General features: G+C 26.3%; 1 protein-coding gene and 1 pseudogene across 3 annotated transcripts; both read left to right on the top strand.

Moving 5' to 3' along the window:
• Positions 1-4,813: 4,813 nt before the first annotated feature.
• On the top strand, positions 4,814-5,567 carry LOC101496205 (uncharacterized; annotated as a pseudogene).
• Positions 5,568-9,804: 4,237 nt separating this feature from the next.
• On the top strand, positions 9,805-17,789 carry LOC101489520 (SPX domain-containing membrane protein At4g22990-like). Of its 3 annotated transcripts, XM_012712270.3 has the most exons (13): positions 9,807-9,871; positions 10,018-10,112; positions 10,898-11,008; positions 11,257-11,315; positions 11,426-11,546; positions 11,751-12,062; positions 12,195-12,299; positions 12,621-13,075; positions 13,681-13,982; positions 14,605-14,780; positions 15,541-15,731; positions 16,378-16,511; positions 17,167-17,789. In XM_012712270.3, the coding sequence occupies exons 4-13, from the start codon at positions 11,263-11,265 to the stop codon at positions 17,403-17,405; spliced, it is 2,088 nt and encodes a 695-aa protein (XP_012567724.1). In that variant the 5' UTR covers positions 9,807-9,871; positions 10,018-10,112; positions 10,898-11,008; positions 11,257-11,262; the 3' UTR covers positions 17,406-17,789. The 3 variants fall into 3 exon arrangements, with proteins under 3 accessions (XP_027187094.1, XP_012567724.1, XP_012567722.1); XM_027331293.2 differs by lacking the exon at positions 10,898-11,008 and having other exon boundaries at positions 9,805-9,871; XM_012712268.3 differs by lacking the exon at positions 9,807-9,871 and having other exon boundaries at positions 9,929-10,112.
• The last annotated feature ends 4,872 nt before the right edge of the window (positions 17,790-22,661 follow it).

The raw sequence follows: 22,661 nt of genomic DNA, 5'->3' as shown, positions 1-22,661 counted from the left end.
TTGTCCAAATCGCCCCTTTATGTCGTTTTCATTATATAATTTTTTTATCTAAATAAGTAATTTTTACATTGATATGTTTCTTTTTGTGTTTTTGTTATCTCGTCAACTAAATGCTAAGTTTTTCCATCTTCTTGCGGTATTCATTTTGTTTATTTCTACATATTAACTTCGATCTAGATCAGGCAAAACCTATCAATGACTTCGACATCGTCAATATCGTAGATTCGGAGGTATGAGTAGTTCCGTCACTTTAATTTTTCTAAATTTGTAGACATTTTAGTGATGTTATTAATCTAAATATTGTGAATTTGTTCGCATATTCATCATTTTTGTTTTTAATGAATTCTTATTTGTGTTGTTTTCAATTGATGTACTCTTTTAATATAAATGAATTAATGTTAATTTAAAGTAAAAAAAAAAGTATCGTTTACTCAATACATACGGGTCTGCATTTGTGTCAAAATATTGTGTTCTAATAATATTTTTGAAATAATAATTAGAAGATATAATTGAAAAAAGTAATCAATATTACATTTAAAAACTTAGAATAACATTTATCCATGTCTTTTTTTTTTACATAAAATTGCATTTATTGTGAGCCGAAAAAAATAGATTTAAATCACTTAACATATTTATTTTGGGTGTACAAAAACCACTAATACATCCCATGGTTTGGGTTAGGTATGATCCTACCCATAAAAATAGAGAAATAAATGGATGATAAAATGGAGAACACATCGTGTTCGAATTGACTATCATATTTTCTATCTGGTTTCAAAAATTTTAAAGAACACAAAGTGTTAGTTTTATTATCTTTAAAAAATAATAATTTTACTACATTGTTTTTTTTCTTTTCAAAACTCCCATTTATAATTTATAATAAAATATTCATTTTTTACCACTTCATTTTTGTATTCAAGTATGTATTATGTTTAAAATAAATTGAAATCAACTATAAATAAACTTTATTTAATATCATAGTTCTTTTTTTAGTCTAATTTATTATCATAGTTTTTTTTTTTATCTTAAAAAATATAATAAATTTTATAATAATTAACTTAAATAATTTGAATTCGAGTTCGAACTAGAACAATACGTTAAACCTAACATGTCAGTCAAAATAGAACTTAAATATCATTATATAGTTTTATTACTCAACTAAATTAATTTGTTACACAATAAAATATGTATGTATTAATTAACTTATTGATCGTATTAATTTTCCCACGTTCCCCACGTTCATTTAGTTGTTGATATAATTTTAATTTTTGAATGAAATATAACAATATAATAGTAGTTAGAAACCAAAAAAAGTGGGTGGAAAGTAGGGAATATACAGACATATCGATCGCACAATTTATCATTCCATGTGATCTCTTTAATTGCAAAAGGACATTTGAGGACCAACTATACATTGCCTTGCCTCTGGTGATTGTTATAACTTATAATTCATAAACAAAAGAAATGTCTTAAATTTTTATCATTAGTAAAAATAAAAATTACTCTCCATTCTTTTTGAATTATTGTTTTAAAAGACTTTAATATATAAAAAATAACTTATTATTTGATATTGAAATATTTATTATTCTTCTATAATACTTTTAGTAATTTATTATATTATTTACATTGTAATCTTGGTTTTTTTTTTTTTGGCATAATTTAATTTGTGTTTGGAGAATTGTTTTATATATATTATATTTAGATTTTTTTTTAAATAGTATTATATTATTTCATATCTCTCTCTCTATAATAAATAGCCGCATGGTATTATTGACTAAAATTAATTATTGTTATATAGGATTTTGAAATCGACAACTAAATAAATGGAATAATTTTTGTGTGCAAATGCCACAACTAATAAAGAATAGAGAGGCAACTACTTTTTTAAACTACTTAATGATATTATTTATAATATACTCTTTATTTAATTTAAAATAGATAATTGAGTGTTTGAAATTGAAAAATGTCAATTTAATAGATTTAATTTATATTTTATATAAATTTTAAAAATTTTATTATATTTAACTGTATTTTTTAATCGTAAATTTTTTTATAATAGTAATTGGAAAATGTACTGTAAAAAAAATGCATTTGTTTACATGTATCTATAAATATTTGTTGACTTTAATTTTTATTCATAGTCGCTGTAAATAATTTTGAATTATCAACACACTATAATCAAAATGTGTCTAATTTTAAAATAATTATAATAAAATTAAAATATTTTTTAACAATCTAAGACTAATATTCTTTTTAAATTTGGTAAAAATTAAATCAATATTTATCTACATATGTTTATCATTTTTTTCTGAAAGAACATACTTTTTATATTTATCAAATTCCTATACCTAATTAAAACTTATTGAATCTTCTTTAGTTGTTTATATTTTTTAGGTAGAAATAAAATATTTAATACATCTTAAGGTAATTTTTTCTTATACTTTTGTCAACCATAAATTTTAAATTTATTAAAAAAGTATTTGACTTTAATTTTAATTATTTGTAAGCTTAAATTTAATTGATTTAAATATTATTATATTAATAAACCAATTATTTGAACTTATTTATATTTTGGAACGCGGTAGTGCATTAGTCTTTTTTAAAAATAAAAAAAACATTTTACATTGAGATTACACAATTAATTTCATTAATAAAAATAAACGTCATAGAAAATAAGAAATAAAACATATAAAAATTGAAGGGAGCAATCAAGATCATAACCCTAATGTGACATGTGAATATGATATATAATGTGACATGTACTCACTGACGGCAGCAACTTTTTTCGAAAGGAAAAAATTCTAATAAACCATATATCATTATTAAGTGATGTGAACTACATATATTATACTCATTTTTTTTCATTCTTTCTAATATCTGAAATTAATTAATGTTCCTACTAGGTTGTGTGTCAACTCTCCAGTTATAGGATACAATAATCTCATGGCCATGTAATTCAATCGTTGTTAAGAAGATGATAAAAAAAATATATCTCTATAAAAGTATAGTTGCCCTCACCTGTTGAATAATTTGATTGAATTCAACAAAATGAAAAGTAAAATATGAGAAATAATGATGTTTTGAATTGATAGTATAAAAGATAATTATATTGCGTAGAATACATTTTTATATAATAAATTATTACTATAATTATTTATTAAAGTTTAATTATCATGTATTGTGAATGTACAATGTTTTATATTACACATAACAATTATTCTTGCATTGCTTTAGAGATAATTATGATAAAAATAAAATATTTTTAATAATTTAACTATTGAGATCGATTGTTTTTAAACTTAACTTTTAATCCTCTATTATAAACCAAGTTTTTTTAGTTTCTCCTTTTATAAAATATGTGCTTTTAGTCTTTCTATAAAGAATAAAAACACCATTTTTATAAAAGAAATGACTAAAATTAAACTAAAATTAAACAAAATTTTATAAGGACAAAAGTTAAAAATGTATAATTTTATAGAAATTAAAAAATATAGTTAATTCTTATTATTAATTATCTCAATAAACTTCAATTACATACACTATAATAAGAAATATATTCTCTCTAATAAAATTTTCATGTTTAGTTTATTATTTTGTTTGGATTTGAATTTATTTGTTTATCCATTTATATATTTACACCTCGTATATTTCAAATGTGCTATTTACATTTATTTATATCTATGAAGTTTTAAATATTATAGAAAATTGTATTTATCTTATTATTTGAAGTCATTTTAAAAACATTACTTCCTTTATATTTACTAATCAAAAAATTGTATTGTATATTTTTCTGTCACACTTGCATCATTCATGTCATTTATTATATAATATAATTAAAATTTTTGTTTTAATTTCTAAAGGTACAACTATATATGTGATATTTGCAATTTTGAAAAATATGATTATGTTTTTAGTAGCACATATTATAATATCTTTTTGATAAATGACAGATAAAATTATTTTAGTAGCACGTATTCTAGTATTTTTTTGTAATATTTTCTTTATGTAATTTTTTAGAAATTTCAGAGTATAAAGTTATAATTGTAATTTATTTAGATGTTTAAATTTTATTTTGTAAGAAACGGTGATAAAAATAAATAAATTATTTTCACTTTATATTGAATGGTAAATTAATTTATGAAATTGTAATACATTCAATTATTTTGTACAATAGAAGGCCAACGATCCAATGATACATTCCATTTTATTAGTATATTCATATTTTTTTCTTCACAAATCTAAATATTGTATAATTCTTTGTATTCTTCCTTTTTATATGTATTTAAATAATTGAATACTTTCATTACATATAAATGATTTTTACACAACGACAGGTCACCCTAATTTCATTATATAAAGGCTTAATTGCACTTTTGGTCCCCCTATTATAAGTGAAAATTGAAAGTAGTTCATCCATTTTGTTTGTCCCCAGTTATAGTCCCCCATACAGAATTTGAGTCCAAATCATGATGAGTTGTCATTTTTTAATGACGTGTCAATAAAAGGGTGACGTGACAGACGCTTATCTAGAATAAACTCATTATTATATTATTTTTTATTAAAAAATATAATTTATATTTTTAAAAACCATTATTATAATTGTGACAATATTTTAAAAAATACAATTTAATTATTAAAATTAAATTAAAAGAAAAAACACCTAAAATCATGAACCCTAACTTTCACTTCATCACCAAAGACAGCAACACTACCATACCATCGCTTTTCAACAAAAGAGGAAATCTCCATTTGACCTAAATTCAATTTCTCCACGGCCTGAAGAAGCTTCAATCATCTCCACATTCCATTTTCCATGGCCAATGCCTGGAAAAAAGATAAACCCTCTCGACTACTCTCTCTGAAGTTACTCTTTTTACTCTTTTCTTCCACTCCTCTTACTATTCCTATTCTTCGCATTCCTTACCCCTCATCCCTCAAATCCTAACCCTAATTTTCTCACTCTCAATACCCACCTCTTCTCAAATTCAATTTCCCCTTTCGATTGCATCAAATCACCTCAAGCCCACCCCACCGTCGAAGGCGTTCGTTACCCGTTTCTATTTTTGCTTTTCGATTTCGGAAATCTACCTAATAAGCCACACAAGAACATCGTGAGATTGCTCAAAGGGAAGCCTTTTCGAAAACCTGATATCTCGGTGACTATTCAGGAGGTTCTTGAGAAGGCTAAAAGTGAGGGAACGAATGGGTTTGTTGTAGATGTTGATGCTAATGTTGGTATGGTGAGTTTTGCTGCTGCTGCTATGGGGTTCTGTGTTTTGGCGTTTGAGCTTATTTTTGAGGATTTGCAGAAGATTTGTGAAGGGATTTACTTTAATAGAGTTGGGGATGTTGGTGCTAATGTTGGTAGTGTTGCTGTCGTTGGCGATGAAGTGAAAGTTGAGGTGTCTGAAATTGCAAGGGCGAAGAGAGTGGGTCAAGTTGAAAGCTTTGTTGATGAAACTGTTGAGGAGGAAGTTGAGCGCAATGTTGAGGGGGGAGATGGAGGCCATGTTGATCATGTTGTTAAGGAGGAAGAAATCCATAATGATTTTAGGGTTCATGAGTGAATGTTTTTGATTTTGATTTGTTTAGGGTTTATGATTTTAGGTGTTTTTTCTTTTAACTTAATTTTAATAATTAAATTGTATTTTTAAAAATATTGTCACAATTATAATAATGATTTTTAAAAATATAAATTATATTTTTTAATAAAAAATAATATAATAATTAGTTTATTCCACATAAGCGTCTGCCACGTCACCCTTTTATTGACACATCATTAAAAAAATGACAACTCATCATGATTTGGACTCAAATTCTGTTTGAAAACTAAAACTGGGAGACAAACAAAATGGGGAACTACTTTCAATTTTCACTTATAATAGGGGACCAAAAGTGCAATTAAGCCTTATATAAATGTATAATAATGATCATAATAATAGTAATTAATTACTAAAATATAATAACAAGTTAATGTAAATATATAGTTTGTGGTATTCATCTTATCATTAATATAAGAAAAAACAATTATCATATATTTGTTTCTAAATAATCAAACATCAACTATTTTTTGATCATTTAATCTTGTTATACATATATTTTTCATTTAATTCAAAACATTTAATACAAGTAGTTAATATTTAACATAAAAAAGGACAGTTGATTTGACTTTTATATATTTAATATAATATCTAAAAAAATTATTGTACTTAACTAAATTTATTAAGAACTATAAAAGTATTTTGTTCAAGTAAAAATATTGATTTTTCTTATAATAATATCCAAATAAATATATATCTTTTTATGTAAATGTTTATATACAATTTTGTTACAATTTGAGATATTAAATATACTTTTATTATAAATATTTTTTCATACATAGTACGAATTTCACATTAGTTTTTTTAAAAAAGATTCAAATTGTTGTTGCAATTATCATGTACCATATACTTTTTTCATGAGATACCATATTTTATTGTAACTCAATAAATCACTATTGACTGAAATTCTATCACATTATTAACTTTATTAATTAGCCAGATTTTTAGATTTTTATTTATTTATTTATAAATTTACTGTAAAATAGAATACAAAATATATGGATGAACATGAAATATTTAGATATTTTATGTTGTATTTATATTATCAGTTACAATGAAATTTTAGAATATTTTATAATCTAATTTTTATTTTTTAAAAGTATTTATTCAATTTATTTTTTAATATTAATTCTTAATTTTTTTATGATAATCTAGAGTTTGATCGAAAAATAAATAAAAATTTATCGAAGATTGTTCTATGTATGATATAAATTCATATGCTCCTCTTACTATTCATTATTAAATAAAATTTATTAATCACAAGTTCACTATCTACTTTTTTTTTATACATAAATGTTAGCAAATTAGTAGAATTATTTAATTTTTAATGCAATAAATGCAATGGTTTTTTAGTTCTATTTTTTTCTTTCCTTTTAAAATTTATCTATATTAAAAATATTTAAACTTAATTATAATTTTAATTTCTTTTTTTTATATACTCACGTATTTGATTAATCTATTTTATAATATCTTAATTTTGATATTCACTTTAAATTTTTAACTAAAAAATAGTGATATAATCTATTGTAAATGACATAATGTGTTGATATATAATGATTAACTTTTATGATATTGTAAGAAAATACTTTAAAAATTTTATTTTAAACTTTAGAAAATATTCAATTTTATAACTCAATTATTATTATATAAATAATTGATACACTGAATAATTCTCATTCATTAAATTACATGTAACATCATTTAAAATATATTATATTATTATTTTTATGTCTAAATTTTTTAAATGAATGACATAATTTTAAAATAAGAGAATACCAAAGAAGAAAATGGTAAACTTCATTAAATTGTTTTTGTAAAAAATACTCTCTCCATTTCAAAAATATAAATAAAAATAAATTAAAAAATAAGAATATTTAATTCAAACTTCATTTTTATTTATGTTTTAAGATCGAACAAATATAAAAATTGACTGTCAACAAAGACGCTAAATCCAATATACATTAAATTTTATTAGTATATTCATGTTTTTTTTTTTGGGGTTTTTTGTGCTTATATCCATCTTTAGAATTTTTATTTCTAAAATGCCTTAGTTTGAAAAAAAATATACATAAATGTTCTATTTTTTTGTCCCATTTGCTTATTGCAACTTGGAGGTGCTACTTTCTGAAGGAGATTTTTTTTCTTCATTTTAACTGGTCGCATCCCCAGGATGCGACCTTATACTATGACAATTTATTTTTTATTTTTTTGCCATTTAAAGAATATTTGTATTTATTATTAATTATTTTTATTATTTAAATAATTTAAAAATAATTAAAACATTTAAAAAAATCAAAATACTATTATGAAAAATAATAATAAAAAATTTAATAATATTATAAATTTTTATTATTATAATAATAATAATTTTAATAATGATAATAATAACAATAACAATAATAATAATAATAACAATAATAAAATAAATTAATAAATAATAATAATTTTAATAATATTTGAAAATTTAATAAAAATAATAATAGTAATAATAATAATAAAGTAGATTATATTAATAAAATAAAATTAATTAAATTGAACCAATAAAATACGTTAAATTAAAAAAAAATACAGAAAATTGAAGAAAAAATACATCAAATTTATATTTTATCATTATTATTATTATTTTCATTAGTTTTTATTTATTAGATAAAAAAAAGGAGAAATTTGTTATAATAATGTGCCAAAAACGGAGAAATTTGTTATAATAGCGTGCCAAAAGAGGAAGAAGTTGATACGTTATTAATTTAACATCAATATCCAACCTATTTTATATCATGAGATTTCTTTTGACACGTTGGTATAACAACGTCCTCCTATTTATTTGTTTTGTCAAGTTATTATAACAACTTTCTCCGTTTTGATAAATTATTATAACAATTTGTTATTAAAAACTACAAAAGTATTTTTTTAATTAAAAATATTGATTTTTCTTATAATAATATCCAAATAAATATTTTTTTAATGTAAATTTATTAAATATATTTTTATTATAAATATTTTTCCATATATAGCACGAGTTTCACACTAGTTTTTTTTAAAAATGATTTAAATTGTTGTTGCAATTATCATATACCATATATTTTTTTTCATGAGATACCATATTTTTATTGTAATTCAATAAATGACTATTGACTGAAATTCTATCACATTATTAACTTTATCAATTAGCCAGATTTATAAATTTACTGTAAAATAGAATACAAAATATATTTTTTTGACGGATGAACGTGAAATATTTTAATATTTTATATTGTATTTATATTATCAGTTACTATAAAAATTTAAAGTATTTTATAATTTAATTTTTAATTTGTTAAAAGTATTTATACGATATATTTTTTAATATTAATTTTTTTAATAATTTAGAATTTGATCGAGAAAAAAAAAACTTTATGGAAGATTGTACTATATATGATATAAACTCATATGCCCCTCTAACTGTTCATTATTAAATAAAATTTATTAATCACTTAACTTAAGTTTAGTATTTAATTTATTTTTTTTATACATAAATGTTAGCGAATTAGTAGAGTTAATTAATTCTTAACGGAATAAATGTAATATTTTTTTAATTTTATTTTGTTCTTATTTCTTGAAATTCACCTATATTAAAAAAATATAGACTTAATTGTAATTTTAATTATTTTTTTTACATGCTCACGTATTTGATTAATTTATTTTATAATCTTTTAATTTTGATATTCACTTTAAATTTTTAACTAAAAAAATAGTGATACGACCTATTTTAAATGACATAACATGTTAATATATAATGACATAATATTGTAAAAAAATACTTAAAAGTTTTATTTTAAACTTTAGAAAATATTCAATTTTATAACTCAATTATTGTCATATAAATTATTGATACATTGAATAATTCTCATTCATCAAATTACATATAACATCATTTAAAATATATTATATCATTATTTTTATGTCTAAATTTTTTAAATGAATGACATAATTTTAAAATAAGAGAATACCAAAGAAAAAAAAATGGTGAGCTTCATTAAATTGTATTTGTAAAAAATACCCTCTCCATTTCAAAATATATATAAATGAAAATTAATATTTAATTCAAACTTCATTTTTATTTATGTTTTAAGATCAAAAATTGACTGTTAACAAAGACGCTAAATCTCAAACGGAATATATTTTCATTTTTCCCCCTTCATTTTTTTGCCGCATATTTTTCCACCACTCCTTTTTTTTTTTTCTTTCTCAATCATTCTCCTTCTTCGAGATAAAAAAGATTACAACAAAACGTGGTATCCGATTTATTTATATATATCTATATAGACATAGATTTTTGTTATTATTATTTATTATTATATTATTGGCGTCACATACCATGCTCGGTGTGTTTATCTTTTGCTGATTCATTCTCTTCTTCATTTTTATTCTGTTTGTTTAGTTTATAAGCTTCTTCACAGAAATTAAATAAACGAATCAGAAAAAAAGCGCGTTTTCTATTCCTTTAGTTGGAAAGAAAGAATCAACTGAAAACAGGTATGTATCTCTGTTCCATTCGATCTCAATTTTCATTTCTTCAATTTTCAAATTAGTTTTGTTTTAATTCATTATTATAAATATATGTTTCAATTTTTTCTATTGAGTCATTTTGAATTGTTTGTGACTTTGTTCTATGAATGAATGTTCATTTTTTGTTATTAATTGAAATAACTTGTTGTTGATATATGAAATTATGAATATTTTTGGATTGAAATTTTGGAGGTAGAAGTTGTTGCTTCAGCTGATTAGGATCTAAATAAACACTTGTGGTTTAATTTTGAAGCTTATTTTGTATTAATAAGAAATATTGAATTTTAACTTTGTAAGTGTTGTTGTTAGTCTTGAATATACATGCTATGTTGTGTTTTGCATGATTGAAATAGTTGATTGTGAAGTGAAATTTTTATGAAGTTTGTAACTCGGATGTGTATTTGCTGTAGTCAGCAATCCGCGAATTCAAGCATTAAGTGCGTTGGTGATCAGCTGATCAAGATCAGACAGTAGAACTAAAATCTGTAATAAAATCTGAACCGATCTTGATTCAAGGTTCACTGACGCACTGAATACGGAAATTTGCTGACAGCATCAAATCCACATCCTTGAAACTCCACCGTAGTCTTCAACGCGTTCTTGAATCTGGATTTTTGTGCCTTGGCATATTAGAAACCGTTGGAGCAATTGTATTTTCTTATTGCATCATTTGAGCTTCTTTGTTTTACATATTTTTAAGGAGGGTAATGTTTGCGTTGATAAATTACCTGCTTATGGTATTGCTCATCCAGGTTACCGGTGGTGGGACTCTCTTCCTCGTTTCATTGGTGGAGATTTTCGAGCAATAGATTTCTTCTCCCAAACTATATGTTTCAAAGATTTTGATCTTCGCATTGGTTTTGGTGCATGTTCCCCCATGTCTTTTTTGTTCTTCTTTTATCTATTTTTAATAAATTAATGGTGTGTTGCAAATGATTGTTTGGCAGTAGAGTGCTAACATAGTTGAGATTCCGCTATTCTATAGTGATGCATCTGCACTCCATTTCGGTTTTTGATAAAAAATAAAAGAAAAGAAAAGAAAAGAGAATTTTTTTAATTGGTTATTGACTTAGTTTTTACTTTCATTGAGAAAAACCCTTTATGACTGCAGGAAGAAATGGTTGCCTTTGGGAAAAAGTTGAAAGACCGACAGATTCAAGAATGGCAAGGGTATGTATTTATTTATGCTCTTGTGATGTTGAGGGTTAAAAGTTTTTGAGTTGAATATTGGTTTCAAATTAATGGTACTTTGGGTTCATAAGTTTGAATTTTGGTTATAGATATTACATAAACTACAAACTCATGAAGAAGCGAGTAAGGCAATATGCTCAACAAATTCAACAGGGAACACTAGATCGGCGACATGTTCTCAAGGATTTTTCACGAATGCTGGATAATCAGGTTTTGTATAGTTTCCTTTATTGAATGCTTTTGATGAAATACTTAATGAGAGTGTCAAACTCAAATTGGATTCTGATTATGAATAAATGTGATTATTTGAGTAAAATGAATCATAAATGTCGTTTTACATTGATTTTGCTATGCGTTGCTGAGAATCGTTTATTTTATATTTGTTTCAACCACTTTCCTTTTGTTAAAACTCAGATTGAGAAGATTGTCCTTTTCCTGTTGGAGCAACAAGGGCTTTTGGCAAGCAGGATAGCAAAGCTTGGAGAGATGCATAATGATTTGCAGCAGGAGCCTGAAATAAACAAAATAACTGAACTGCGAGAAGCTTATAGAACAGTTGGACAGAATCTATTAAACCTGCTCTATTTTGTAGAGATCAATGCTATTGGATTGCGTAAGATTTTGAAGAAGTTTGATAAACGCTTTGGTTATAGATTCACTGATTACTATGTCAAAACTCGGGCAAATCATCCTTACTCCCAGCTGCAACAAGTGTTCAAGCATGTGGTAATATGTTCAGTTCAAAATTGACTGTTAAAGAGTTAAATTATGAAACCGAGAAATTCTCATACACATATTTATAAATATAAAGAGTTGTTGTAATGAATGAACATTGACTGAATGATATGGAATTTGTAGGGAATAGGTGCTGTTGTGGGAGCGTTATCTCGCAATCTTCATGAGCTTCAGGATCGTCAGGGGAGCTACTTATCGATTTATGATCAACCTTCTCTTCCTCTACAGGTTTCTGTTTGCATTTACTTTTCTCCATGGTTTTCAAATTGATATTCAAATCGTGAATCGGAAGACCTATTTTTCGAATCGTGAATCGAATTTTATTATAAATCTTAAGATATATTTCATTAGAGTATTGCGATTCAAAATGATATTTATATCCGAAATAGATATCGACTAGAGATTTATATAGCTTGGATTCAGTATTGTAAGATACTGATATGTGTTAATTTTCTTCTTCATGTTCACATGCATGCTTTATTAGCTGGTTAGGGAGCAGCACAAGATTGGTGTTGATTATTCATCATCCTTACTTGGTTTTATTTGCAGGATCCCGTCGTTGATTCGATAAATGCAGCTGTTGATAGGTTATCCCACTCAACAAATTTCCTTAACTTTTTGGCGCAACATGCACTCATTATGCAAGATGATCTTCCTGCCCCTTCTGAGGAACAAGTTGATGAAAAAAGATACCATTTTATGTCACTTCTGCTGAATTTGGCAAACACATTTTTGTATATGGTCAATACATATATTATTGTTCCTACAGCAGATGATTACTCTTCGAGCCTCGGGGCTGCACCGACGGTTTGTGGTATTGTGATAGGGGCAATGGCTGTTGCACAGTTGTTTTCTTCTGTGTATTTTAGTGCATGGTCAAACAAATCATACTTTAGGCCTCTTGTATTCAGTAGCTTAGCTCTTTTCCTCGGAAATGTCTTTTACGCATTGGCATATGATGTTCATTCGATATGGATTCTCTTAATCGGTCGCCTTTTTTGTGGGTAAGCAATATTCTATTTCTTAATTTTCTTCATGTCATTACTTGATTATCATGACTTAACACAATGGGCCTTTTAACTTCAGATCAGTATGACTACATCTCTCTCATTCTCATCCCTAGTTTTGTAAACATTTTCAGTAATCCAGAATAAGACACCTCATCGAAGTTATAACTTATAGAATAAGCACATATCAAATAAGTGCTTATGTATAAGCTATTTCTATAACAAAAGATAAAATAAAGTCAATCTGTTTTCATATAAGCTATAAGTTGTTTTCATAAGCTAGTTTGGAGAGCTTATGGAAATAAGCTGAAAACAACTTATATACATGTCGTAGGTTATTTACATAAACTCTCTTAAACAGTCTCACAAGTGCTTATTTAGGCCAGTAGATAAGTTCATATAAGTCAATCCAAACTGACCCTTAAAATAAGATGAAAAGAAGGTTTTAAAACAGGAATCTTAGTATACCATTATTTTCATGGTACATGGAAGTTATGTTGTTTGCTAGATTTGAGTTGTAAATACACTGAGCTGTATGTGACAATTATAATCACATTTAAGACCATTTTTTATTGCTGAAAACACTTGATTGTTGTTTGCAGATTGGGTTCAGCCAGAGCTGTTAACCGGCGTTATATAAGTGATTGTGTTCCACTTAAAATCCGCATGCAAGCATCAGCAGGTTTTGTTAGTGCCAGCGCTCTTGGAATGGCATGCGGTCCTGCATTAGCTGGCATACTTCAGACTAATTTTAAGATTTACAACCTTACATTTAATCAAAATACCTTGCCTGGGTGGGTTATGGCTATCGCTTGGCTGGTTTATCTGGTATGGTTATGGATCTCTTTTAAGGAACCTTCTCATGATGTTGAAGAGAATCATACACCAAATCAGTCAAATAATGGTATTGAATTTATATTGCATCTATATATTACTTATTGTTCAGCATTTTTATATTTTCCTTGTAAGATCATTGGTCTACTCCATTCATATGATTCCACTGCTGTGTCCAAATATTCATTATTCATAGAGAGAGTTTCATTATGGGGACTTACAAGTTACAAGAACAATATATGGTGTTGGTTAAATGGATGAAACAATGTCATTGTGCGATATCAGGAACAACTTTTTCGAAAAGCATTTAGATCTATGTCTTTTTTACTGGTTTTTCTTAGAGTTTACATTATTCTTCCTCCATCTTATTAACTACATCATCTTAGATAAGGTTCTATTTCATTAGGTACTATTCTTACTTCCTCTCAAATACATTTACTTCTGAATCAATTGAATGGTTAATTTTGTTTGGATATAGAAATTCAAGTATGAGTTTTTTTGTTGAGAATGTTAGTCGGCAAGTTATTGTTGTCATTGAATCAATGACTTTCTCTTTCCATATCTAAAGAATTTATTTTTCGATTTCTATGTGAATCGGTGCTGGTTTATCTTATTAAAGGATCCATTAACCACTTTTATCATTTTGTTGAAGAGCAGAACAGAAAATGACACATTTTTTTCTCCCTGTGCAGTCGAAAATGGTGCACTTGAAAAAGGTCTGAAACAACCATTACTAATTACTTCGGATGATAAGGTACATGAAGACATTGACCAAGATTATGATGATAGTGAGGAAGCTCCAGAGGAATCTCGCCTACCCGCCAATTCAATTGGATCAGCATACAGACTCCTTACACCTTCTGTAAAGGTTTGTGAAAAACTCACTGTCACTGTTATGATATTGGACTTCTATCAAGCAATAATAGTTTCATTAGATACACAACTTTATAGTCATTTTAGATGTTGAGATGTAATCCTACTTTACTGTCGACATGGTATTTATAGAAAGTTATAAATGGAAAAATAAATGAACTGAACTGCTACTTACATTTCAAACTATATTAACTAGTGAACAAGGCTCATTATATCAGTTGCCAACTAAGAAAGGATCTTATGCTCTTGAGAAGTTTGAAATATAATAATTGAAGTTAGATGATATGAATGAACATCATATAACTAGATTCTGCAGGCACATAATTGCTAACAAACTTAGATTTTGTTATGATATGAGTGCTTGCCTAGACATGTTTTTGCACCGAGGCATCTGATAACTTAATCTAGTATACAAAAACAAAAACCCAGGATGTAAAGATGATATTAAATTAAAGGTTTTATTAACTCTTAAACTACAGATTTAAATATTATTATAGTTTAATAATGTTGCTTCCAAAGTACTTAATGTTTGAATAGGATGATGGGCTTAAATAGGTAATCGACATCTCCAGTTTTTACATGAAATCAAATCTGAGAAAATCAAACTGAAGAGGCTTGGGGATGATATAATTTTAAATTGATTACTGGTCTCTTCAATGTGCAATATACATACATGACTAATTTTACTTTTATTTACATAATTCCCATTTCTGTTATTAAATGCTTTACCTGACCTAATTTTGTAACATCTGCAGGTTCAGTTATTGATATATTTCATGCTCAAATATGTAATGGAGATTTTACTATCTGAATCAAGTGTCGTCACAACATACTACTTCAACTGGTCAACCAGTACGGTTGCAGTTTTTCTTGCTTGTCTTGGCTTGACAGTTCTTCCTGTAAACATTGTTGTTGGAAACTATATAAGTAACATGTTTGAGGACAGGTAATTTCTAAAAAATTCCATGCTTCATTTGATTGTCATCCATAATTCGGTTTATGCTCATTGAATTTACTTAAAGATGTATGGTGATACATAATGCATGTCAATACTTATAAAATATAAAGGAAAAATAAAACATCCTATAGAGATTAAAATGTTCACTTTGTCAAATGAACCATTTAGAGACTTAGGCTCTGTTTGGTAAGGACAAATCACTAGCTTATAGCAAATAGCTTATTACATATATGTTTGTATGGGAGAGCTATTTGGTAGCGGTCCGTATTTCAAGAGCTTAATGCATATTTTTACTAGCTAGTGTTTTAGTTTATAGTTTATAACATATCATTTTTCTCTCATTTTTACCTTTATTATCTTAATTGAAAGATTTTAGATATTAATCAAAAATATATTTTTTGTCATTTTCATTTTGCATTTATCAATTGGTTCAACCAATAATTTTACCAAACACTTCAAATTCATTCTATTAGTTTATTTGCTATCAGCTAGCTTATTCGCAAAAGTTCATCTGCTATTGGCTAGTTTATCTACCATCCGCTACTTTTTACCAAATAGAGCCTTAGTGTTGTTGTTCAAAATTTAAATGTCTATCATGTTATCTGAGAGATAATTCTTTTTCTATATGTTTTAGGCAAATTCTGTTGACATCAGAAATTATGGTTCTGATAGGAGTTGTACTCAGCTTCCATGTAATCTTTCCGTATACCGAGCCACAATACATCTGTTCCGGTCTCCTTTTATTTGTTTCCGCTGAAGTACTGGAAGGTAATCTCTTATTTTTCTTTACATTTTAAGATTGTGCACAGGATTGTATTGTAAAGGTTCAAAGAAAACATGAAATTTTGTCTCAATAAGTGAAACCAATAAATTTTGGTGATGGACTATTTTTAAGTTTAGCATCTGCTGTTACATTTCATCCATTATATATATTAGATTAAATTCCAGCATGCCTTTGATGTTATTCAAAAAATTTTAATGCTATTTTTAATTAATATTTTACACATAAAACCATCCTACATATTTTTTTTTTCTGCTTCGTGGAAATACATGTTGGCTCAATTATAACTGCATAACTCATGAACCAAATAGTAAACAGAAAATTTTTTTTTACAAATATTTGAAAAAAAGAAACAAATTGAAAACAAAATGGAAATTTTATTATTATAAGCCAAAACATAAAATGAAAACAAAAAATGAACAACTTAATTTTCTGATACGAAGATCTCTTAACTTTTCATTATTGTGATGTAAAAGGGATTTAGACACTTATCATTTGCTTGCTAAACAAGCGCCTATATTTAAAAACGATTTAAAAAGATGTTGTAGTTATTGATTATATTTGTTTTACTTTTTTGAGTTTTTCTTGAGCAAAGTGTAATTCATTTGTAAGGCCATTTTGACAATATATCATTGATTTCAGGTGTGAACTTGTCATTGCTTTCGCGCGTCATGTCATCAAGGCTTTCTCGTGGAACCTACAATGGTGGCCTTCTATCTACCGAAGCTGGAACAATTGCTAGAGTAATTGCTGATGGTACCATTACTTTGGCTGGATTTTTGGGTCAAAATAAGCTCCTTAATGTCACATTGCTTCCATCACTCTTCATTTCAGTAATCTCTATCATAGCAACATGCTATACCTATAATTCTTTATATTGATTTCCATCCTGTCATTCTTTGTCAATCAAGTCTTTGGAAAAACATCTAGGTTGTTATTGATGTAGGTTGTTAAAATGTGAATTGTTGTTAGTAAAATGGATTCTTTAGTGAATCTTAGCTGAAACAAATTTTGGTCAGACTTTAGTTACCTTCCGACCAAAGTCTAGATTACTAGGGCACCTTTCCCATGAAAACTAGAGGGTTAAAACCAAAAAATGGATTCTTCAGTTGTCACTATAATTTTTCTGGGATGATTTTATTACTTTGTTGTTTGAATTATACCTGTATTTTTCTTGGCTTCCTTTTATTGATAGTTAAGTTTAGGTTGAATTAAGGATGTAAATGAATTGATGCTAGCTATTCATGAATTGTTATTAATTTTTATTTGTTAAGGCTTGGTAAATGAATTGTGTGTGTAAGATTCGATCTCCATAAAGTACTTTTTTTAGGAGGGATAAGGAGATTTAAGTCCAAATTTAAAATGTTCAATGAATGTAAGGTTTGATTTTTACAAAATACTATTTTCGGGAGAGGTAAGAAGATGCAAGTGTGACTAAGCTCTTGAATTGAAGATTTCACTTGTAACCTAGACGGTCAAAGCTGTAAAATTGCCACGGATTTTGAGTGGAATTATTCATGAATTGGATATTACATTTGGATTTTAAAAAACAGTATTACTATATGTTACAAAGAAAATAGTTTAAGAACTACAAGAATAGACGCATAGTAGTATCTAAAGCAAATATAAAAAAAATAAAAGAAAATAGTGTAAGAACTACAAAAATGGACACATAGGAGCATCTAAAACAAACATAAAAGAAATTGGTCGTAATTCGTGGAGTCATGGTCCAATGTAAGTTGGTCGTATTTATTTGTGATATAATTGTTTTGTATTATTAAAGATTTTCCTTAAAAATCCTTGAAAATTGCTAATTTTACATGTAGATCCAAAAAGACAAAAGAGTGTGTGTGTTTTTTTATTTTTTATTTATCAGGTAGTTGCACATCTTTATGAGAGTTTAAAATTATATTATTTTCTCTACTTTAAAAAATTTATTACATTTCCTTTTATCTGAAAAATCAAATGATGGTACACTTTAATTTATTTTAGATAAATATTTTAGGAATTGTGAGGGATGAATAAATCTCCCAAAGGCATTTTCATCTATCTGAACACTGTATTATATTACAATCTTTGAATACGATTACTGGAAGTGTTACTATAGGTAGATTGATGCTTAAAAGTAACTGAAAACTCTAAAGATCGATGACACTCTTCAGAACAGTTCTATTAATTTTTATATATGATATAATCACTCGACTAATATAGTTCGATAAAAAAAAAATTGTGTTCCTCCAAATTCATCTTATTGAACGGACACCAATCATATTATTATTTTAGATTTAAAGACGGATATTTGAGTGACATTTAAATACTAATCCACAATAAGCTACTTATTAATGTGGTGAATAGAATTTGCAGCATCGTCACTTGCATGGACTCTGATCCTATCCCAGGGTACAACGGTACAGCAAAAATGTTTCCATATAAAAAAGGTGCCCCTGCATGTGATAGCATATAGTTAAAAATAATTTGCTATACCCTTGAATTGTAAGAGAAAATAATTTTCTTTGTGCTGGGTTCCAAATAGAAATGACATGCACATGTCTTATGAATTCAGAAGAAAACAAAAATCTCAAGCTTCCATTCAATCCAATTTATATATATATATGATCATAATAAGATGCATGTTGTTTCTTTTTCGGTTGAGACCAAATTAATGAGAGATTTTTATTCATGATATACTCTTCATTTAATTTAAAATATTTAAGGTAGATAATTGAGTTTTTGATTTGAAAAATTGATTTTAGTAAATTTGATTTATATTTTAGATAATTCAAAAAAATTAGTTATACCTAATTGAATTTTTTATTCGTAAACTTTTTCATTTTATAATAGTGATAGGAAGAAGTATTATAAAAAATATGCGTTTGTTTACATGTATTTAATAATATTTATTGATTTTAATTTTAATTTATAGTTAATGTAACGAATTTTGAATTGTCAACACAATACAACTAATAATAATGTGTCTAATTTTAAAATAATTATCATAACATTTAAATATTTTTTAATAGTCTAAGATTGTGATTTTTTTTCTAAATTAATAATAGTGTATATAAATTAAATTAATATTTATTTACATACATATTGTTTATTATTTTTATCTGAAATAACATATTACTTATATTTATCCAATTCCTATACCTAATTAAACTTATTGAATCTTCTTTAAATGTTTATGTTTTTTAGGTAGAAATAAAATATTTAATACATCATTAAAGTATTTTTTTTAATTTTTTTTTGTCAACCACAATTATTAAATTTATTAAGAAAGTATTTGACTTTAATTTTAATTATTTGTAAGCGTTAATTTATTTGATTAAAATATTATTATAGTAATAAGCCAATTTTTTTTAAACTTGTTTATATTAATGTGGCAGTACATTAGTGTTCTTTTTTGTTTGAAAAAACAGCATTTTACATTGAGATTATACAAACATGCAAAGTACTCTTCTCTAGATCAAGAAAAAAGAATGCTTATATACTATACTTATTGACAACTGAATCCTATCTTATTGACAACTGAATCCTATCTCTTGAAAAAGGCAAATAAATATGATATAAAAGAATTGATCATGTAAATATGAAAATTATTTTAAAATTATCAAAACTTGATCTAGTTAGAGAGCTTTCAAAAATAAGTTTTGACAGTGATAAAAAATCTGAATGTGTTAAGGGAATACAAGTTAAAATCACTTTTCATTCTAAAGACATTGTTTCCACAAAAAATTGTCTTGAACTTCTTCACATAGATTTATTTGGCCATGTCAAAACTACAAGTCTTAGGAGAAAAATATATGGCCTTGTACGCTATTGTTGATAATTACTGAAGATTTACTTGGGTTCAATTTTAAAAACATAAGGATGATTTTTGAAGCATTTCAAAACTTTTGCAATAAGATTCAAAATGAGAAACATGCCAATATCATTTATGTAAGTTGTGAATCAGTCTTTGATGAAAAATGTATATCTCACAATTTTTCTTGTTCAAAAACTCCTCAATAAAATGAAGTTGTTAAAAGAGAAAATAGAGCCTTGCAAGAAATGACAAGAACCATTTTAAATGAATCAAATGTTAAAAATTATATTTGAACAAAAACCATAAATACCTCTTGCTATATTTTGAATTGTGTTTCAATTAGAAAGATTTTAAACAAAACTCCTTATGAACTTTGGCAAAATAGAAAACTAAATATTTCATACTTTCATATTTTTGGATGTTATTGCTACATTCTCAATAATGCATACACTTTGGAAAAGTTTGATCCAAATCTGACAAAGAAATTATCTTGGGATACTCAACATCCTCAAAAGGGTATAAAGTGTACAACTTAAAAACTCAAATTGTTGAAGAATGTATGCATGTGGTGTTTGATGAATTTGATGATCTTTACAATGCAAGAATAGATGAAGATGAAGAGGATGATCAACTATATCAAAACAATACAAATCCAAAACATGAGAATGATCAACCATATTCCTCACAAGCTCCTTCTAAAAGTTGGAGAACAGAGACTCATCATCCTCAAGATCAGATCATAGGAAAAACCACCAATGAAGTTAACACAAGACTTTCATTCAAAGATGATGAGATCAACATGACTATGATATCACAATTGGAGCCAAAGATAATTGATTAAGCAATCATTGACCAATCATGGATTGAAGCCATGATGGAAGAACTTACTCAATTTGAGAAGAATCAAGTCTGAAATCTAATTCCTAATCCTCAAAGTCAAAAAATAATTGTAACTAGATGGGTGTTCAGAAACAAGCTTGATAAGAATGGAAAGTTAATAAGAAACAAAGCTAGATTGGTTGAACTAGGATACAATCACCAGCAGTGTGATGAAACCTCTGTCCCTATAGCAAGGTTAGAAGCTATTTGTATTCTTCTTGCTTATGATGCACATAAATTCATTAAACTTTTTAAATGGATGTTAAAAGTACATTTCTAAATAGATTTTTAAAATGAGGAAGTTTATGTGCATCAATCTCCTGGTTTCATAAATGAGAAGAAACAAAATCATATTTTCAAACTCACCAAAGCATTATATGGGCTTAAATAAGCTCCTAGAGTTTGATTTGATAGTTCGAGTACATTGCAAATCAACAATGACTTTTCTAGAGGAAAAATTAGCACTACTATATTAAATAAAATCTCATAAAAAGGATTTATTGATCATTCCAGTCTATGTTGATGATATCATCTTTGGTGCTGCAAATAAAAAAATGTGTGAGGAGTTTCTAAAACTCATGCCAAATGAATTTGAGATGAGTATGATGTGGGAGCTTAAATTCTTTCTTGGTCTTCAAATAAAATGAAAAAAAAAAATCTAAGAATGGTATTTTCATTTCACAAGAAAACTACACTAAAGAGCTTCTCAAGAAATATAAAATGAATGAGGCAAATTTTATGGCAACCCCCATTTATCTATCATCAAGTTTAGACAAAGATGAAAATGGAAAATATGTATATGAAAAAGAATATAGAGAAATGATTGGATCTTTATTATATCTAGCTACAAGTAGACATGATATAGTTTTTGCACTTGGGTAATGTGTTAGATTCCAATAAACTCAAAAGAATCTCATCATACTACTGTAAAAAGAATTTTCAAGTATTTAGTAGGTATTACTGATCTTGAAATTTGGTATAACAAAGATTCTCATTTCGATCTTGTAGCATATTGTGATGCTAACTATGCTGGAGACAAATTTTAAAGAAAAAACACTAGTTGAGCTTGGAAATTTCTCGAAAAAGCTCTCATCAGTTGATCATGCAGAAAGAAAACAAAAATTGCTTTATTAATTACTAAAGCAGAGTATGTTTCAACATCAAATTGTTGTTCTAAGTTACTACGGGTAAAAAATCAATTAGTGGATTACTCACTAAGGTACACAAATATACCCATTTTATATGACAATACAAGTGTTATAAATTTATGTAAAAATCATATTCAGCATTCAAGATCAAAGCATATAGAAATCAAGCGTCAATTTATATGTGATCATGTGCGGAATCATGAAAAATCATGTTTAAATTTATTGTGTGAATGATATGATCATTTGATCAATTAATATTTTTTATTTTTAGAGACAATGAACACCCTCATCTCACATGATCTCAC

Source organism: Cicer arietinum, chromosome 8, assembly GCF_000331145.2.
Source record: "Cicer arietinum cultivar CDC Frontier isolate Library 1 chromosome 8, Cicar.CDCFrontier_v2.0, whole genome shotgun sequence".
Taxonomy (NCBI): domain Eukaryota; kingdom Viridiplantae; phylum Streptophyta; class Magnoliopsida; order Fabales; family Fabaceae; genus Cicer; species Cicer arietinum.
This window is presented reverse-complemented; position numbering and strand designations above follow the sequence as displayed.

Coding starts and splice junctions, on each gene's coding strand:
- LOC101489520 (XM_027331293.2), top strand. CDS start 11,263: ATGGTTGCCTTTGGGAAAAAGTTGAAAGACCGACAGATTCAAGAATGG. Junction 11,316..11,425: donor CAGATTCAAGAATGGCAAGG/GTATGTATTTAT, acceptor TTTTGGTTATAG/ATATTACATAAACTACAAAC. Junction 16,512..17,166: donor TTCCGCTGAAGTACTGGAAG/GTAATCTCTTAT, acceptor CATTGATTTCAG/GTGTGAACTTGTCATTGCTT.